This window comes from Polyodon spathula, chromosome 4 (assembly GCF_017654505.1).
Source record: "Polyodon spathula isolate WHYD16114869_AA chromosome 4, ASM1765450v1, whole genome shotgun sequence".
Lineage (NCBI taxonomy): Eukaryota > Metazoa > Chordata > Actinopteri > Acipenseriformes > Polyodontidae > Polyodon > Polyodon spathula.
In genome coordinates, this window is record NC_054537.1 from 29,758,216 (window position 1) to 29,776,373 (window position 18,158).

At 34.4% G+C, this 18,158-nt stretch overlaps 2 protein-coding genes across 2 annotated transcripts; one reads left to right on the forward strand and one right to left on the reverse strand.

The window, feature by feature from the left end:
- Positions 1 to 976: 976 nt before the first annotated feature.
- Positions 977 to 10,131, forward strand: LOC121314388 (syndecan binding protein (syntenin)). The gene is made up of 9 exons (XM_041247584.1): positions 977 to 1,086; positions 2,302 to 2,376; positions 3,974 to 4,058; positions 4,380 to 4,489; positions 4,763 to 4,924; positions 5,681 to 5,856; positions 5,949 to 6,120; positions 6,923 to 7,014; positions 9,563 to 10,131. The coding sequence occupies exons 2-9, from the start codon at positions 2,326 to 2,328 to the stop codon at positions 9,615 to 9,617; spliced, it is 903 nt and encodes a 300-aa protein (XP_041103518.1). The 5' UTR covers positions 977 to 1,086; positions 2,302 to 2,325; the 3' UTR covers positions 9,618 to 10,131.
- A 4,560-nt stretch (positions 10,132 to 14,691) lies between these two features.
- On the reverse strand, positions 14,692 to 17,987 carry LOC121314390 (protein FAN-like). The gene is made up of 4 exons (XM_041247585.1): positions 17,566 to 17,987; positions 16,550 to 16,633; positions 15,861 to 16,011; positions 14,692 to 15,290 (listed from the first exon to the last, which is right to left on the reverse strand). Exons 1-4 carry the CDS (start codon positions 17,644 to 17,646, stop codon positions 15,184 to 15,186), a joined length of 423 nt encoding a protein of 140 aa, XP_041103519.1. The 5' UTR covers positions 17,647 to 17,987; the 3' UTR covers positions 14,692 to 15,183.
- Between the last annotated feature and the right edge of the window lie 171 nt (positions 17,988 to 18,158).

The window sequence follows — 18,158 nt, forward strand, 5'->3', positions numbered from 1 at the left end:
TGTCCCTGTACTACACTATATTCCCTCTATATTTTCATGACTTGCTGTCACTTTCTTGTACTTGTACTGGTGGACTTTTTTAGGCAGTAGAATAGCTGAAGTTTTGAGCCTGTCCAGTGCCTCCATTATGATCCATATTGCTACTGAAAACTTTACTTTGACCTTGGATTCGGTTCAAAGATAGCTATTTGCAAAGGAGACAGGGTTGCTATATCCTCAGATGGTGCCCTTGGATTCTGACATGAAGATCCTGAAGTATGAATTAGTGAACCTGCTCTTTAAGCAGCAGATTCAATTCATGCAATTTACAGTGCGATGATTTAGCAGATATGGTAGCCTCAGTAATTGACAGTTTTAAACGTTTGCGTGTTATTTTGCATTTAGCAGGAATGCTTTATTTTATCAGCTTTTGGTTGATTTAATGGACGTTTTGTGGTAAAATATTTTTCAGAATGAGTTTTACTCTAAAATGATATTCCTTGATGTCTGTTTATTATATTCTTAAATTGTTTAAACTTCTTGGCACTTTTTTTAGACAGCAGACCTTGTTGACCAGTGTGTTTGTTTACATTTTGACAGCTCTTGCGCTGGTCTGGGAATACTGCATCCAAAACAAGATGTTCTGTTCAAATACGAACTAACTAACTTTATGACTTGGATTTATACTACCTCTGTATATCAATCTAAATGACCTCGTGTAAGGAAATTAAGTAACAGTTCAATATTTAAACGTTGTTTTGCATTGACATATTATAGAATGTCGCTTACTCGACGTGAGGCAGCAGTAAAATAACACTTCCTCGAACAGACGTAAGAACGAACATAATTTTCCTAGAAAGCTGGCATGCCACAATTTTTGCTTACAGTACCTCACGCTTCCTCAACAGCTGGTTCGCAGTCACAGGAACCTCCTCCAGTTTCTTGGATACCTACCTGCGTCATAAACTCATTATGTCATTCATGCGCAGATGCGGCGTTTTTTCCCCTTTCTCCTTGACGGTGTTAGGTGCTTACTTCCATTGAAACCGGAAAGAGCATCTGGAAGAAGCCGTGTAACGGGTTGCAGTCTTGTTTGCCTTCCACAAGGTGAGTGTAAAATAACACATATTTTATTATTACAAATATTTCAAAATCTACCAAAGCAAATGTAAAATTGAAATAGCGGTACAGCAGGTTAACGAAATGTATATAGCCACAGCCAGGTTTGTTGTTGTTTGGTGGGGGGTGGGGGTAAGATGTTTGATACATATTATGTGGTAATTGCATCTGATTCTATTTCCCCACCCAAGTACAATTTAAAGTAACATAATTGTACATCAACGATACACATGTAATCATACCTTATATTTATTAGTTATGTGTTAATGTTTTTACCATTTCTAAGCTGTGTGATTAGTATCGCCTAAACAAAAATATTAACGTTTTTGGTCCCAGGAAAAAGCTTTCATTTTTTTTTTACCTTCCTAAGCATGTTTTCTCATGTCTCAAATTCTGCATTACATTTACATTGCATTACTGACTACAGTATATGTGTTATTAAGTAGTGTAGATTCTTTTTGTGGGCATAGGATTGTCCTTCGTAATATAAATACTGTAATACAAGGGTATTACTATACGTAACAACGAGTTATAAGGCTGTCATTTTACTGAGGGTTCCTGGTAAAGCAAACCCATAACAAGAAGGGAAACTCGAGTAGTTTATACCTGTCACCAAAAAAAAAAAAAAAAAAAAAAAAAAAAAAAAAGCCCTAGAATTTAGGGGGAAAAAATATATATATATAGCAAGTTTGTTACAACTAATTGTTAGCATCTTAATACACAGCTACTGTTACGTCACCACATCACCTGTGAATCAAATTGAAACTCAAGTCTGCTCAAGGACTGGCGTTTTCATTTGGACTTGTTATATTGTTCAGATTAGTTCACATCTGTTGCACAGTAAATACTAAACAGAAACAATTAGTCAAAATGTATTTTATTAAACACCAAAAACAGCCAATCTGTACTTTGCATCGACGAAGGCAACCAATTCTGTACCTGCAACTGCTAATCACAGCCTGAGCTCTGCTGGAGCTCAGGCACAGCATCTTTGAACAACAAACCCAGACACTGACAGTTAAGTAATATTGCTCCATTCAGATATCTGGCACTGTCCAGATAAACTATAAGCAGATCTGACAAGTACAAAAGTTATTTGTTTAGTAAAGTAATTTATTTTTCTCTAATTGTGTGTGTTCCTTTATGAACATTTTGGGAACTATTTTCTAAGTAACATTCTGTTTTTTGTTTTGTTTTTTAAAGCTTTTGTTAAGGACCTGTTGGACCATGTCGTTGTATCCATCATTAGAAGACATGAAGGTGGATAAGTTTATCCAGGTAAGCAGTTTCCCCTCATGTCAATAGTTCTGGCAATGGCATCATGGTGATTTGATTAAGCCAGATATGTCGAAAAAGTCTTAATTTGATCACCTTGGTGAAAATTACTTTAAAACTAGTTGCTTCTGCAGTTGCCAGAAAAAAAAGCCTTTTGTTTTATGGGCTTTGAGTAGAAAAGTACAAAAACAGATGAATTGTGTCAGTTCAATTTGATACCATAAAGCACTACTGTTTCTCATTGTTTACAGTCAACATGTGCAAAAGTTAACCCTCCTGTCAGGAACACCTACTACAGTTATTTGTTTCATTTCTGTGTTTGTATCAGAAGTGGCATTCAGATGAAAAGTAGAATTAATGAGTCACACAAAACTCTCTCTGTCTCTCTCTCTCACACACCACCTTTCGGTGCCTCCTCAAGATACACCAGTTCAGACAGCGTCTGTAAACCTCACAACTATACTGGACTATATGACACCCAATTGTATCAATACTTGCATCATCTTGTACTTGCACTTAACTGCTCCACACTTTGTTGTATTCTACTACTTCTCTCAATAATAATTATATTTTCTATTTTGTACTTGATTTTAGCCTTAAAGGTATCCTTATTCACGTGTTTTGTAATTTTTGAAATCGTTCTTATCCATTTACTGTACTTACTACTTGTTCTCAATGGAATTTACTCTTATAACCAATTCTTTTTATGTTTAATTGCTCTTAGTCATAACACCGTGTAACAATTTTTTTTTTTTTTTTTTTGTTCCTGGGTAGTAAGTTTTATTTCCTAATTGCTAATGCCTCAAAAGTATAGAAAATGGCTATTATTCCCCACAAACTTTGCTTTTGTGACCAGGACAGGTAAATTTCAAAATATCACTATTTCCAATGAGAAAACGGGAGCTTTTGTGTCTTTTCGTTCACATAAAGTCAGAAAAAAACAACATATGAATCCAAATTAACATGTATTTATACTAAGTAATACAAAAATGACTACAAAAGATTTAGAAGTGAGTAGTTTTTCGAGATTTACGATTATACTGTAAATTTAGAAGTGAGTAGTTTTTCGAGATTTACGATTATACTGTAAATTTAGAAGTGAGTAGTTTTTCGAGATTTACGATTATACTGTAAATTTACAGTATAATCGTAAATCTCGAAAAACTGCTCACTACTAAATCTTTTGTAGTCATTTTTGTATTACTTAGTATAAATACATGTTAATTTGGATTCATATGTTGTTTTTTTCTGACTTTATGTGAACGAAAAGACACAAAAGCTCCCGTTTTCTCATTGGAAATAGTGATATTTTGAAATTTACCTGTCCTGGTCACAAAAGCAAAGTTTGTGGGGAATAATAGCCATTTTCTATACTTTTGAGGCATAAGCAATTAGGAAATAACACTTACTACCCAGGAACACAAATTGTGTTACATAGTGTAATCGCTCTCAAATGTAATTATTTACTATATATTTTTTTATTTTCTCTCATTTGAATTTGCTCTTACTACTGATTGTAAACTTCTATTATCTGTAATATAGTTCTATAATAATAATAATAATAATAATATATTGTCAAATTGTCTCTCCTGTTTTTCAGGCTCAGACGGCCTATGAATCTAGCCCACCAATGCCAGCTGCACTGCCTGAATCTTCTAATACTGTCCCTGCTGAGGCTGATGGTGGTAAACTAGAATTGTTTAATTAATTATGAATTGAATTCATTAATGTAAATCATGTATGCTTCTGATGGCCAACAAATATTCAGATGTAGTTATTTCATTATCTATATATTTTCCAGGATGTATTGAACTGTTTTATGCTGGAGCAACGCTTAAAACATCAGTAACACTCTTGTATGGCATTTGCACTGGTTGCTTTTAAACTGTACTTGGGGCATAATAACAGCAAACATATTCCAATACAGTATTGTGTTATGTAAAGTTCAGGTATTGTCTTTCATTATGCCAAAGCCTTTAGTCTCATATTCTCTATATGTTTTATAGGCCTTTACCCAAAGCTGTATCCTGAACTCTCTCAGTTCATGGGCCTAAACCTCAATGAAGAAGAAATACAGCATAATCTCTCAGTGCTTCCTGTAGCAGATTGTGCCGGGGTATGTTTCTGCCCTTAAAAGTAGTATATAATATGGTAGCTACTGTAATACAAGATATTAAGTATTTTATTTGTGTTATAAACTTGTTGACCTTGTCATGTAACTTTTGTTACAATTGATTTAAAATAATTTATATTGTTTTGCATGCATAATTTGAAAGTGCAAATCAAGATTAACAATACAACTCAAATTACTTTGTTGAATGTTTTCTGGTATCTTCTACTTTATTAAACACTTAATAATGGTACATTTTTTCCATCTTTCATTTTAAAGCAAATAGCTACAAGACCTTCTGCATTAAATTACATGACTGCACCAATATCGGGAAATGATTTTGGAATCCGTAGAGCAGAAATCAGGCAGGGTATTCGTGAAGTAATTCTCTGCAAAGACATGGATGGAAAGATAGGATTACGACTAAAGTCTATTGATAACGTGAGTAACCTTGGCATCAGTCCAGATTTTTTTATTTATGTATTTCAACAACATGGAAACAAGGGTTTTATTTATTTATTTTTTCTTCCTCCCATCAACACATTTGCAGTATGTGAATTTACTTTAGAACATAAGAACATAAAAGTTTGAGAACGAGAAACTCACAAAATCATCTAGTTGTTTTTGTTTTTAATTGTTCCCAGTGTTTGTGTAAAAAAGCTTCCTACCTTCTGTTCTAAACTTACTTTTACTCAGCTTCCATTTATGCCCTCTTGTTCTTCTCTCTGTGCTAAATTTGTAGTAGTGTCTTGGGTTAACTTTATCATACCATTTATAATTTTATAGACTTCAGTCAAGTCCCTTCTTTCTTTTTTCTAGGCTGAAGAGATTGAATTATTTTAATCTGTCCTTTATATCAGTAAGTCCTGGGATCAGCCTAGATGCTATTTTCTGTACCTTTGGGTGCAATTGTGTATTGTTTTTTGTAGTGAGGTGACCAAAACTGCACACTGTATTCTAGGTGGGGTCTAACTAGGGCATTGTATAATCTTAGTAGAACCTCTCTAGACTTGTATTCCACTCTTTTTGCAATATAGCCTAACATTCTGTTGGCCTTTTTAATATTTCACCACATTGAGATACTTTTAATTGCTCTACTATAACCCCCCAAGATCCTTTTCAAAGTCCTCGTTCACTATTTCCATCCCACCAATATGCAAAGTGAATGCAATATTGAAACAGTTCTCTGTTCTACAGGGTGTTTTTGTACAACTTGTACAAGCCAATTCCCCGGCTTCCCTTGGTGGCATGCGCTTTGGAGACCAGGTGCTTCAGATCAATGGCGAGAACTGTGCTGGGTGGAGTACTGACAAAGCCCACAAAGTGCTCAAGCAAGCTGCTGCAGGAAGGATTGTGTTCATTGTTCGGGACAGGTAGAATTCTCAGCTTTCATTATTCATACACTCATACACAGTTACTCAGCTGAAATATTCATTGCTTAGCTTTCCTCTTCTCTTTCTGGCAGACCCTTTGAACGCACCGTCACTATGCACAAAGACAGTAATGGACATCTGGGCTTTGTTTTCAAAAAGGGAAAGATAACCTTCATCGTGAAGGACAGCTCTGCAGCACGAAATGGGCTTCTGACTGAGCATAACATTTGTGAAGTTAATGGGCAAAATGTAATTGGAATTAAGGTAATAAAATGTCAGTCTTTAGTATTTTTAATTACAAGTTTCAGCACTTTCATATGTATAAATCTTTTAAGATGGAGGTTAGGGGTGATAATATTTTAGCGTTTCAACGTTCGCAAACAGTTACAATTTTTCCTACATTTTGCAATATTTACACCGTTTTTACAACTGACTTTTTGTTAAAAAAAAATAATACAATTACTAATGTTACGACAGCAAAAATTACTGTACATGTAGGAACACTGAAGTTAACCTCCAGTTATTTATTTGAAGCTTTTTTTTGTTTTTGTGGTAAATGCTTTATGTTTTAGTGTTTACCTATTAAGTGTACAGTGCAGGCCAATTCAGTTAAATGCTGTACACATACAGCTGTAAACACAAATGCATGTTGTAGTTATTAATACAGTAGTGCTGAAGAGGTTGTTATGGTGGATTTTGTGATTGCATATAAACATTCCCAATGTGTTAAACTTTAAACGAGACGTAACACCTCCAATGGAGGCATTTTTAGTTGTAGAGTATTTTACACTTTATTTCAACTACATACTGTTATTGGTAAATGTAAGTATCTATTGCAGATTTGCACAAGAAAAGATACTAAAGTAAACTGAATTTACTCAGCATCAAACAATTCAGAAAGCACATTACTTTTTTTTTTTTCTTTGCTAGGCTTTGCTAGAATTGTTGGGATTCATGCTGTTTTCTGAAGTGGGGCCGTTTCTGTGTTGTCCTGCCTGGCATTTAGCCCAGATTTATTTTTAAGTATGTCTTTTTAACTGCGTTTGCTTAATTTGTGTTTTTATAGGACCCTCAGATCTCCGACATTCTAAATTCTGCTGAGAGTGTCATAACAATAACTGTAATGCCTTCATTCATCTGTGAACACATGATGAAAAAGTAAGTTTGGATTTTTATTTTATTTATAAGCAAGCATGACAGACTCATGCATTATTGATTTTGCCCACATCCCAGATTCTCAAGGTTATAGTTGGTAACTTTTTAAACTAGAGGTGGGCAACGATATAAACATTTTATATCGATGTCATGCATGTATTTCAATATCGATAATAACAAAGACTTCCAAAACAAAGAAAAATGTAATCGCACATTTGCAATGTATACATGTTACAGATACAGAGGATACTGAATGATCATTCATGGTATACAGTTTTTATTCACTGCAGGAGGATGTCCCATTAAGTCATGTGCCCCAACAGGGCAGAGTGGTTTATGTACAGACATACTCTTAAGGAGATTAAAAACCGTATGCTCTGCCTATTTGTGTGGCCTGTGCTAAACAAATTGCTGTGAAAACAAGGAACACCACCAGTTTATTTGTACGTCTTAGAGAACACCACCCAGAAAGTTAGGCAGCTGCAAAAGAACATGGAAACGACTGGCAAACTTTTCAGCAATATAAAATATATTAAATTCATATTTATCAAGTTTAGTTTTTGCATTTAAACTGCTGATACCGTCACTAGCTGTGCTTGTGTGCTATGTATCTAAGGTTGGATCTTTTGAAAAATCTGATGCATTATAATTATTGTTAATGTTACTTTATATATATATATATATATATATATATATATATATATATATATATATATATATATATATATATATATATTTACATCAGCACCACTAGTGGTGATCATTTTACTGAAGGGTAAAAAACTAATTAGTGAAATGTTTAATTTTAAGGTTTAAAAATAATATAATTAAAATGACGTGTTTTCCTTCATGGTGTTTTTCTGAAACCTGGACATATACTAAATATTTTTAGTACATTACTTTAGGTCATAGTCTTTATTTAGACAGGGGTATTTTTCTAGTGTGTATTTGCTATGCAACTATTAGTATTTTTTAGGCTCCTAATAAAAAACTGTTTACTGGTTTGGTATTACAGTATATAATCCATTTATGAGTGAAAAAACTCATTATTGGTACTGTTAAAAGTTAAGTGTACAATAAAAGTAAATCAGATTTTGTCAGTCATTCACTTGCACATCAGAACATTTATATCTAAATAAATATCATTTAAAACACTTTTATATCGAAGTAAAAAGATAATTTAAAACACTTTAAAACTAAGTGAGTTGTACCTGTTAACTTGATTTATAGTAAATTATTTCAAACCAGTTACACAAATAGAAAAACTGCCATTTTGTAATGCTAAAAAATATGTAAACTAATTTAAATATCGTATCGTAGATATCGAAATTTTAGTAATAGAATAAAAGTGGTTCAATAGTCAAACTGTAATTTTGATATCGTGGCAACCCTACTGTTACCCACTCCAGTGAGATAACAGAAATATATCCCACGCTATATACATCCACTCCTGTGGTATAAAATTTACATTTGAGAAGCAATAACTCATTTTAACTTAATGGAGCTTTGCTTTATAAATACCCATGGAGAAAAACAAGGTCTATTATATTTTACTATTCCGTCATTAGCCACCTCAAAAACAAAATATTTCCATACTTCACTGCACACTTCTAGCCATTGGAAGTAATAAATAAATGCATATAAATGCTGGCTCACAACATCTGTAAAAGTATTAAGTACGGTGTCATGCCGACTTTTGCATTATTTTGAGATGTGTTTTTAGGTCTAAAAAGTACATCTCATTTGTAATACCAAAAGTTTACATTTAAACCACTGATGAATAAATTAATAATAGCGTAAGTAATCGCATGGACAAAATTCAGTGAAATGCTGACGAAATGTAAAATTCGGCACGACGCTGGCAACACTTTACAGATGGCCAATAGTGCTAAACTTAAAGCAGGATTCTATTAGTGTTTGTTACCAAAACACCAATAAATGGAGTAAACTGGTTAAATATTACGTCTGTGGTGTTTCTTTGCTTAAGAGACTGACAATGATTGGTATGTGTTGGGTGTATCTTAATATAAAATAAACTTAATTATACTGCGTTTGTATTTTTAGCAGTATTAGCGAGCGTACAATAATTGTTTTTAAATACCACGTTATCGCAATATGGAAGTGATTGATATCGAACAATATCATTATATCAATATTGGTGCCCATCACTACTTTAAACCATTTCAAGTTATGTTTATTTTTGTTTTTCAAATAGTGGTTGGTTAGTTTATTCATTTGGCATGTAGCTATCCATTTTTAAAAAATACAAGGATGACATTTTGGAATGTTATCCAATTTCCATTGGGTCCCTGGGCTGCTGATGGCCCAGGAACGCTATACATGTATGAAATTTAAGGTTTGTGAAAAAAGAGGAGGCACTTCTTAGCATGGCTTTGTAATGTGAACGAATGCATCAGGACTTGCGGGTGGTATAATCTAGCACTGGTAAATCTGCTGCATATGCCGTCTGATAGTAAATGCAACCATCCCACAATGCAGGACATGCAGTATTTTTTATGATTTAAATTGTAACACTTTGTTTTAATTTCAGAATGTCTTCCAGCATTGTGAAGAGTCTAATGGATCACTCTGTTCCTGAAGTGTAATTCCAGACATTAGCTACAAAGGTCATAAAGGGTCCTACTTTCCTGCTTTTCCAGGCCGCTAGAAGTCACTATATATGAGCCATTTGATATTCAGGATGGAAATGTACCATTAGGCAGCTACTGCATGGAGGCACAGTGGCATTATGTATTGTACTAATCAATGCACAGATCTGAATATTTAACTATACTGTCAACATCTTCTGCAGATCATTTTGCTTGTTTACAAATCTATAGAATGTCTTGTGCAAGCCTTACTGAGGATGCCCATGTACAGTAGCGTATGCATGCTATTGAAGATAGGAAGGAAAGCTTTTTTTTCTCCTCTTAATATTTAAAAGGTTGCATCAACAGATAACTACAGTATTTCATAAATATCCAAAGGGAACTCAAAATAGGCTTTTTTAAATATGTCTGCAGTTGTTTTTGGTATTATATACATCTTATGTAGAATGGAATTAACTGTTTTTTTTTTCCTTTCTGTTAAGTATTATAAGTGAGTTAATAAATATTTGAAAAATGCTTTTGCTTGCATAAATGTATTCCAATATACACGCTATCAATGTTTTGTACAGCAACCTTTTTTTTTATTGAACTGTGTTTTAAATATAAACAAAGCTTGAAATGTGAGCAGGCATACTCTAAGGGGAAAGTTATACCATTTGGAATGTCCAGAGGTTAAAACTATGTGGTGGTGAAATTTCTACTCTACATCCTCTCTAATGGAACTTTACTGAGAGAAACAGAATACCAACTGTAGCATTGTCTGACAGCAAGCGGTCTGTATCATTAATATGGCCTGAGGTTAAAACAACATGGCACTGAAATGGTTAATGTTCACTGGACACCACCAGAAAATCCACTTTTTTGAGAGAATCACTGAATTCAGCCAAGGGTGCTGGAACTAGGGGTGCGGTACCAAGTATAAAGGCTATGTCAAAGCACATGGTCTGTATCACTGACATGGCCAGAGGTACTTTGAAGTTAGTGGAGTCAATTCAATTAATCTAAACAGAGGCTCACTATGAATATGCAAACACCACCACCACAGCACCAACTTCATATTACTCCATACCTATACATAGCACCTACATTATTTTGTTAACTTTAAAAATGAACATGAATGTCAAAAAGCATAGAAAGGTCAATAATGGTTTGTACTGTGCAATAGTTTTATTACTTGAGTAGACAAAATTCCAAAAACACTTCAGCTCCAAGCATTGCCTTCAAAGATGCATACACATGATAAAACAAAACAAAATATCAGATCAAGAATACATGGTTTTTTTTTTTTTTTTTTTTTTTTTTTAGAATTGGCAGGTACAAAGTAAAACCAGTATAAGTTAAATTAAATAATCTTAATACCATAGACAAATTTATAATCATCATTTAAACTATTTTTAAATGACTACAGGCCACTGCCAGTGTACCTTCGAAGTAAAAGTCCATTCTCCCAGTAAGGAAATAAATGTTCAGTTCTTGTGTTCTTATTTTATTATTTCAGAAATTGCTATGCTTGAATTTTTATTTCATGGTGACATACATAGTTTGTTTAAACGTAAATTATTTTTATTTCACACTGATGTTGAAATTTAGTAGTTCTTTACTACAGAGTAGAATTCATACCTGTTTTTTCCAGTTCTACACCATTGAATTTGGAATCAAAAATAATAATCAGACATTGAGAAAAATATAAATACACATGCCACTGGAATGATAATGTTATAATCAAAGTGGCTCATCTTTTATCCCATTTCCTATACCCACAAGAATGATTGTCAACAGACACTAGGTCTTATCCTCAGTGAAATGTGGTCATGCAAGTCAGCTTGGTTCGAATGGCTTTGACAGCATGCGTCTGATAAAGAAAGAAAACAAAAAAACCTATATGTTGTAAATAGCTTATGGTAATATTTATGAAATGACAATCTTTCTGAATTTAAGCTTCAGATCCATAGTGTGAATATAATACACCTTAACTTGTGCGCAACAAATAATACCCATTTAGTTATGCGCAATATGTTATAATGTTAAATCTGCATTGAAAGTAACATTTGCATGCATCATTTCATTGTCTATTTAAATTTATGATACTCTACATAGCAGCGTGGTTGATGAGTTGACAAAAATACACAGTTTACTGCTGTAGACTAGATGAGACAGCATCAGGCTAAGGGTTACATAGAACTGGATGATGGGTGGGGTCAATCAATGATGTTTGTATGATACAGGTTCATTCACATGTTCTAGGCTTTCTTTCAAACTGTTGAAGATTTGCCATGTCTTTGAAATAGAGCCCTTGGTGTTTGATTGCATATATACGAAACATGCACCATGGACACCACTTTGTACTTCATGAATATTAACAGTATGTAGTATAAAGTGTTCATGCAGGTATATTACAGACATACTCATTTATTTAATCTAAAGAGATCAAAAACAGCAGTTTTGCCACATGAACCTACTCACCATTTTTGGAGTCACCTGTAAAATCCAATCAGATGTAATTGCAATACAAGGTCATCTACTAGGGTAAAATCATCTACAATATTAGCTGAAAAATGTTGTATACAGTAGAACCTCAGAGTTACGAACACCTTGGGAATGGAGGTTGTTCGTAACACTGAAATGTTCGTAATTGAAATCTGAATTTTCAATAGTTTTATTGAATGTGGACAGCTGCTATCTACACCCTCAATCTGGCGAATAAACAAGGATCCAGTACAGTAATACAATACTCACATTGTTATGGTCCTAAAGTCTTTAAAACAGTATTACAAATGGAAAAAAAGGCTATATTTAAGTTACAATTGAAATCATAACTTGCAAAAGCACAGATTTAAACACCCATGAAAACCTGGGTTAACATAGTGCATGTTTTAAACAAAATGCATTTGTGCAGCTTGCCTCCTTTGGCTTGAAAATACATTTGTTGCTACAGTAGTTTAGCCTTCATGACCAGCATGCTGCTTAATGGAGCGCCTATCTGGTTGCATTGCACTCAGGGGTTCTACTGCATTTCATTTCGGTACTTGGTTTGCATCATTATCAGACATGATTATTTAAAATACAAGAATGTCCTAAATTGTCTGATCGAAGGCACATGGTAAGCTTCAAAACAATATACTTACAGAGGAGAACAAACAAAAAAATAATAGACAACGAATAATAAGATAAATGTCCTTCTTGCTGAGACACAGTACTTTCTTCACTGTGAACACACCTTTTTGTCAGTTTAGTTTTCAGTGCATACTAATGGGGGATATTCTCCAACGTGATCATACTGCCCACTCCGAATTAATTGAATGTACAACTTGACCACAGTGGAGAATTGTACCCTAAAATATCATATAACATAAAAACAACAACTGTAAACTAGTGCAGACTATTCTCCATGGCATATCTCTCATAATTACACATCGGAAAAATAAGAGTGATATGTAGTTACTTTAAAATATATGAGCATTCTTGTTAAATATTTTAAGCTTTCAAAACTAAAGGCACTTAAGGAAGTATTAAAATTCCAATTTCCAGAAAATTATTTGTTTGTCTTCTCCACCCGTTATGACACTGCTACACTGTTCATTCATCCACATGGTTGTAACAGGGCCTATAATCCAAGAAAAAAAAAAAATTAAATAGTTTAGTTTGAAGATACAGTGCTCCATACAGGTTTAAACATAATTTTCAATATTCTAGAAGGCTAATTTAATATTAAACCAATGTCAATAAAGCTGTAAGTATTGCCTATAAAGCCACCATGTTTTAAAAGCATTAGTAATCCCACTGTGGCACTGGTACAGTAGTTTAATATTAGACACACCGGCGTATATGGTACAATGGTGTATTAGTCGCTCCCCCCTTTTAAGGGCCCTACAAAAATGCCTAGAAAATTGACTTATTCAACGTTTTTACGGTATTGCTCTGGTCGTGAGTTTTGGTATTCCATAATTTTTTGGTTCTGTCCTGTAGCGATTTCGTTTGTTGTAGTTTTCTCAAATGTGGAAGATGAATTTCATGTCTTTTTGCTGTCATATTTCAGTACTATTTTGCAAGATTTAACGTGTCACAATTTTTCCAAACCTGCTTTATAGCATGATTGCCGTGCAGGTATAATTCTTGATATAAACCGGTTTTCACGTTTGCCTATGACAGCACATTACGAATACAAGAGAAAAGAAAGAAAACTAACAGTGAATTAAACAGCAGTCTTTTAATACTGTACGTTTAGTCGTTCTTTACATTTAAACAAAAGCATATAGTTTATTGGGGACAAATGCATTTTGTATCAATAAGTGGAACGAAACAGTTTGTTCATTATTTAAAAAGCATGAATTGTTGACTGTTGAGAGCTATCAATTAAGCACTGTACATGGTGTTTTTTGTTTTGTTAGTTGCGTTAGAAATTAATTATATCCTGTGGTTACTTAGTAAAGCCTGGCAACACAGCACTTGACAGGCTGCACAAAATGAATAAGCGGGTTTGTGAGATGATATTGAGAGGGGTAATTTCTCAAAGAAGTGGTTTTTCAAAAATAGTGAAGCAGGAAGTGAGTTTTAGGAAGCACTTGCACACAGAGGAAGAAAAAAATACTCATGACCCGGCCCAATCCGAGCCTGAACCATAATATACAAACTACACCCAACCTGACCCGAACCCGACACTTATTTTCGGGTCCCGTCAGGCTAGGTCGGGTAGCAAGGCTCCAGTACAGTGGTTCTCAAACTTTTAGTGCCACGCCCCCCTTCCTCTTGTCTGTTGTACTGACAGAGGGCAGGATCGCTGCGAGTACTGTATGCAACCGTCTGAATGGTGGAAGTATTATTCCATTATAAAAAAAAAAAACCCTGAACCTTCTAACACTCCCCCCAGGATACAGTCTGCGCCCCCCAGTTCGAGAACTACTGCTCTAGCATAGGGTACTGCTCTAGCATAGGGTACTGCGACAGTATATTCTCAGAATGATTTCTGTTCTCTTACCTGTGATGTTTCCAGTCTTTCTGATTGGTTCTGATTAGAGTTTTACTGTGTTTAGTTCAATTTGGATATACTCTGAGTAAAGGTACTCTGCAGTGTAATATGATATTGTGAATAAAACTGACAGTGCACAAGTAGCTGAGGCACTCTCATTACACGAGAGTAGCAGATATCTACTTCATACTAATACTCGGCTTTCGCCAAGACACAATGAGACAGTCTTGTTGCGGACCAACCAAGACGTAGCTTCGCTGAAATATGAGCCTTTATTGCTTTTCCTCTGCCAGGTAACATGAATTTCCTATTGATCTGGTGTTCACGCCTGAAGTGTACTACTGGCCACAGGGATCAACCTATTTGCAGCCTCCTTGCCGCACTGGCACATTCAACGACGGCAATGCTGACTCCAGGGATCAACCAGAGTGTAGCCTCCCTAGTGCCTCAGCATGGCAACTGTCTGGAACGGGCTGAGTAGTGCACTTCGCAGGGGTCATCAAGTGGGAACCTCCCATCTTCTGTCTTTAGTCAACAACACCTCAGGGTCAACAGTGATGCTGAAGTTAAAGGGGGAATGTCACAACTGGGCATGGTTTACCTTTGTTGCTCCTCTGAAACTACAGAGGAAATGATCATCCCCATTTGCACATCAATCACTTTCAAACATCTGTTTTCTCCGACACTGAGGATATGTCTGCTATCTGTCAGAAAAGAAACCACAATCACAGTAAGAAAAAAAAGTCAACATTACAGCAATTCCAAAATATTAACTATAATCCTCATTTTTGTCTTTCAAATCTAATTCCATACAATGGCCAAATAAGTCCTTTTTTTTTTTTTTTTTTAACTTTAGGTTTTGTGTGCGTTATCTTGCCAAACCTTTTTGCATTTGTTATGCAAGGGCTAATAAATTGTAGGTTTTGTGACAGTGCTGCAGTAGCACTGGCTCAGAGACTGACACTAGAGTACCATGCAATTAATTAAAAAAAAGGAGCTGGTTATTTACATATCCAGCTAATGTCTTCTAATTAAACAAGTACTTTAATAAATGTAACTTACATTCCTTGTCATGACTCTAAATACACAATAAACTTAACAGTATCACTAAAAGCTTACTGATCATTTGGATACATCAGCTGGGATAAGCCACTCTTGGTATTTTATACCGTGGGTGGAACCCCGCTGAATTGCCATGACCACCTATTTTTAAGGGTAAACCCTTAGAAATAAAAAAAAGAGAAATAATAAAATCACACAATACATTAGCATACCAGGGCTAAACGCAATATCGTAGACTGTCCCTGAATGGCATGAAACCTGATGAAGCAACCCGAATGTAGTGATGTCCCATATGCTAACAGACCCTTCCTTGGTTGCAGATACCAACATCGTTCCTGCAGGGTTCAAGTGCATTGCATTTACCTGAAAGATGAATAGGATTTTGCATATAATTACAACATCATTTACACATAACTACACATGCTTTTAATAAAGCTTTGATGCCCAGTAATAACTTATTTAGAATGAATGAATAACACTCCTTTAATCTAAACAAAATTAAAACATGCCAAGGTTTAGAAAACAATACAAATAACAGAATTATTTATACAATAATCTATTGTGTTTTACACATAATTGATGTAGACTAAATTACATAAATATTCTCTTCATGTTATCTACAAATGTTTGCTCAATTTAAACATGTAAAGCATCTTTCATAGTTAAAATGCCATGAATACTCGTGTAAGGGTAGCGTTGTGTTTTGTAAGGCTGTTTTCTTTAAAATGAACGCTTGGTAAATGATTCTGTGTTTTATTCTAAGCTCCCGGTTTTCAAATTCACCTTACAAAAATAAAACCATTAAAAATGTAATAAATGCAAGCTTAAATGTACATCTTGCTGGGCCTTGCAATTTATATTATGTACAGTTATTGTAGTATTTGTTTTTTATAAAACTTACACCAGCTTCATGTTCAAGCTCAGCCAAAAGTTGAAATTGACTTCTTTGGTTGCTTGAAATATCGTCAGGAATGCAGCTCCACACCTAATATACCACAAACATGAAAAGGGGTTTCAGTGGTTCCTGCATAGGTTCTCCACATCTTCTACTGTATTATGAGTAATAATTAGGTACACATTTCCTGATTCAATGTTATTTTTTTGTATGCTTTTTACGTTTTTCCCTTTTAATGCTCATAAAGATGTTTCATTCTAATCTTTTTTATCTGTTGATTAAGTGAGTTCTCTCTTACAGAGGATTTAATACAGGCCTCCCATTGTTTAGGACGGATTTAGTTTCAGTGTGAATACCATTACTGTCCTTGTAGATCTATCTGCATAATCTTCATCATAGGAATGTAGTTAAGTTGGGGGCAAGAGACTTGTAAAGTTATGTGATATCTGTCAAACCCAATAGCGTATACCACATTTTGCAAGACATAACTATAGGACATAAAGTGCAATTAAATCCGATGCTCTCTAATTTTGTATAACACCAAAGGACACTTTAACATTACTATAAGCACTACTGAAAAATCTAGTAGTTATAGCTTCAAATTTTAGTCAATTACCAACATGGGAGACTGATATGGTTAAGTACTTGTGTGTATCATTTTTGCAGTTTCATATCATTACTATAACTGAGCCACTGTGATTTGAAGCCATGGCTTTAGCTGGTTATATCTCTTAAGTGCACCTGTTAAATAAACTAAACACTTTTAATAATTTAAGGGGAAGGAATACCTCTTATAAACTGACTGTGGTATACTATAACATAATAAAGATATACAGTATCATAGTGAGACCATGGTTAACAATTTACCAATACTATATGCCTAGCATAAGTATTAGAAAAGCATGGTAAACTGTACATTTCAATGGAACGTACAGTGACATGTGTTCCAACTTTTGTAATGGCACTTAGAATAGTGAGTTAACAGAATCTACAATACAAGTAGTACAGGAAGACTGACACACCTTAACAGTAGAGTCCCAGGACGCTGTGTACAATCGATTGTCACGCCAACAGATTTTGCTCACAGCGTCATCATGTCCCATGATAGTACCCTGTCGTCTTCCATAAGCAACTGAATAAAAATACCTGGAAATTAAATAGGCAACATTATTGTTCTATACATCAGCGGTTAAAGTCATGTGTTTGTAACTGAATAACTTATCCAAGGCCTTTGTCTTTCACTTTTATTTGGAAGAAATAAAAAGTCTATAAACATGAATTCTGCGGTACATTCATGGTTTAACTTGAATAGCAAGTTCATTAATTTATAGTGCTTTGTTGTTAGCTAATGGTGAGAGAAGAACATTCCATTATAATTAGGGATTCTGTTTTTTTTTTTTTAATTAATTTCATTTTTCAGTGCTTATATTTCAAGTTTTTTGTAAATCTTTTTTTTTTTCGGTTCTTTTGCTTTTTACATACTGTATGAAATTATTGTTTTCGGTTACTTTCTAAAATGCTTGGGCAGTTTTTTCTGTCAAAATATGTACAGTAGTAACTTGACAGCACTTTTACACTTAAGTTGTACCTTCTTTCCTTTACTGTTTTCCACAAC

Bases quoted from the DNA above. Each gene is read 5' to 3' on its own strand.
- LOC121314388 (XM_041247584.1), top strand. From the start codon at position 2,326: ATGTCGTTGTATCCATCATTAGAAGACATGAAGGTGGATAAGTTTATC. The intron at 4,925-5,680 runs GTGAGTAACCTT...TCTGTTCTACAG, and splicing joins GACTAAAGTCTATTGATAAC to GGTGTTTTTGTACAACTTGT. The intron at 5,857-5,948 runs GTAGAATTCTCA...TCTTTCTGGCAG, and splicing joins GTGTTCATTGTTCGGGACAG to ACCCTTTGAACGCACCGTCA.
- LOC121314390 (XM_041247585.1), bottom strand. From the start codon at position 17,646: ATGGGACATGATGACGCTGTGAGCAAAATCTGTTGGCGTGACAATCGA. The intron at 16,634-17,565 runs GTGTGTCAGTCT...GTGGTATATTAG, and splicing joins CCTGGGACTCTACTGTTAAG to GTGTGGAGCTGCATTCCTGA. The intron at 15,291-15,860 runs GTATGCTAATGT...CTTTTCTGACAG, and splicing joins CGATATTGCGTTTAGCCCTG to ATAGCAGACATATCCTCAGT.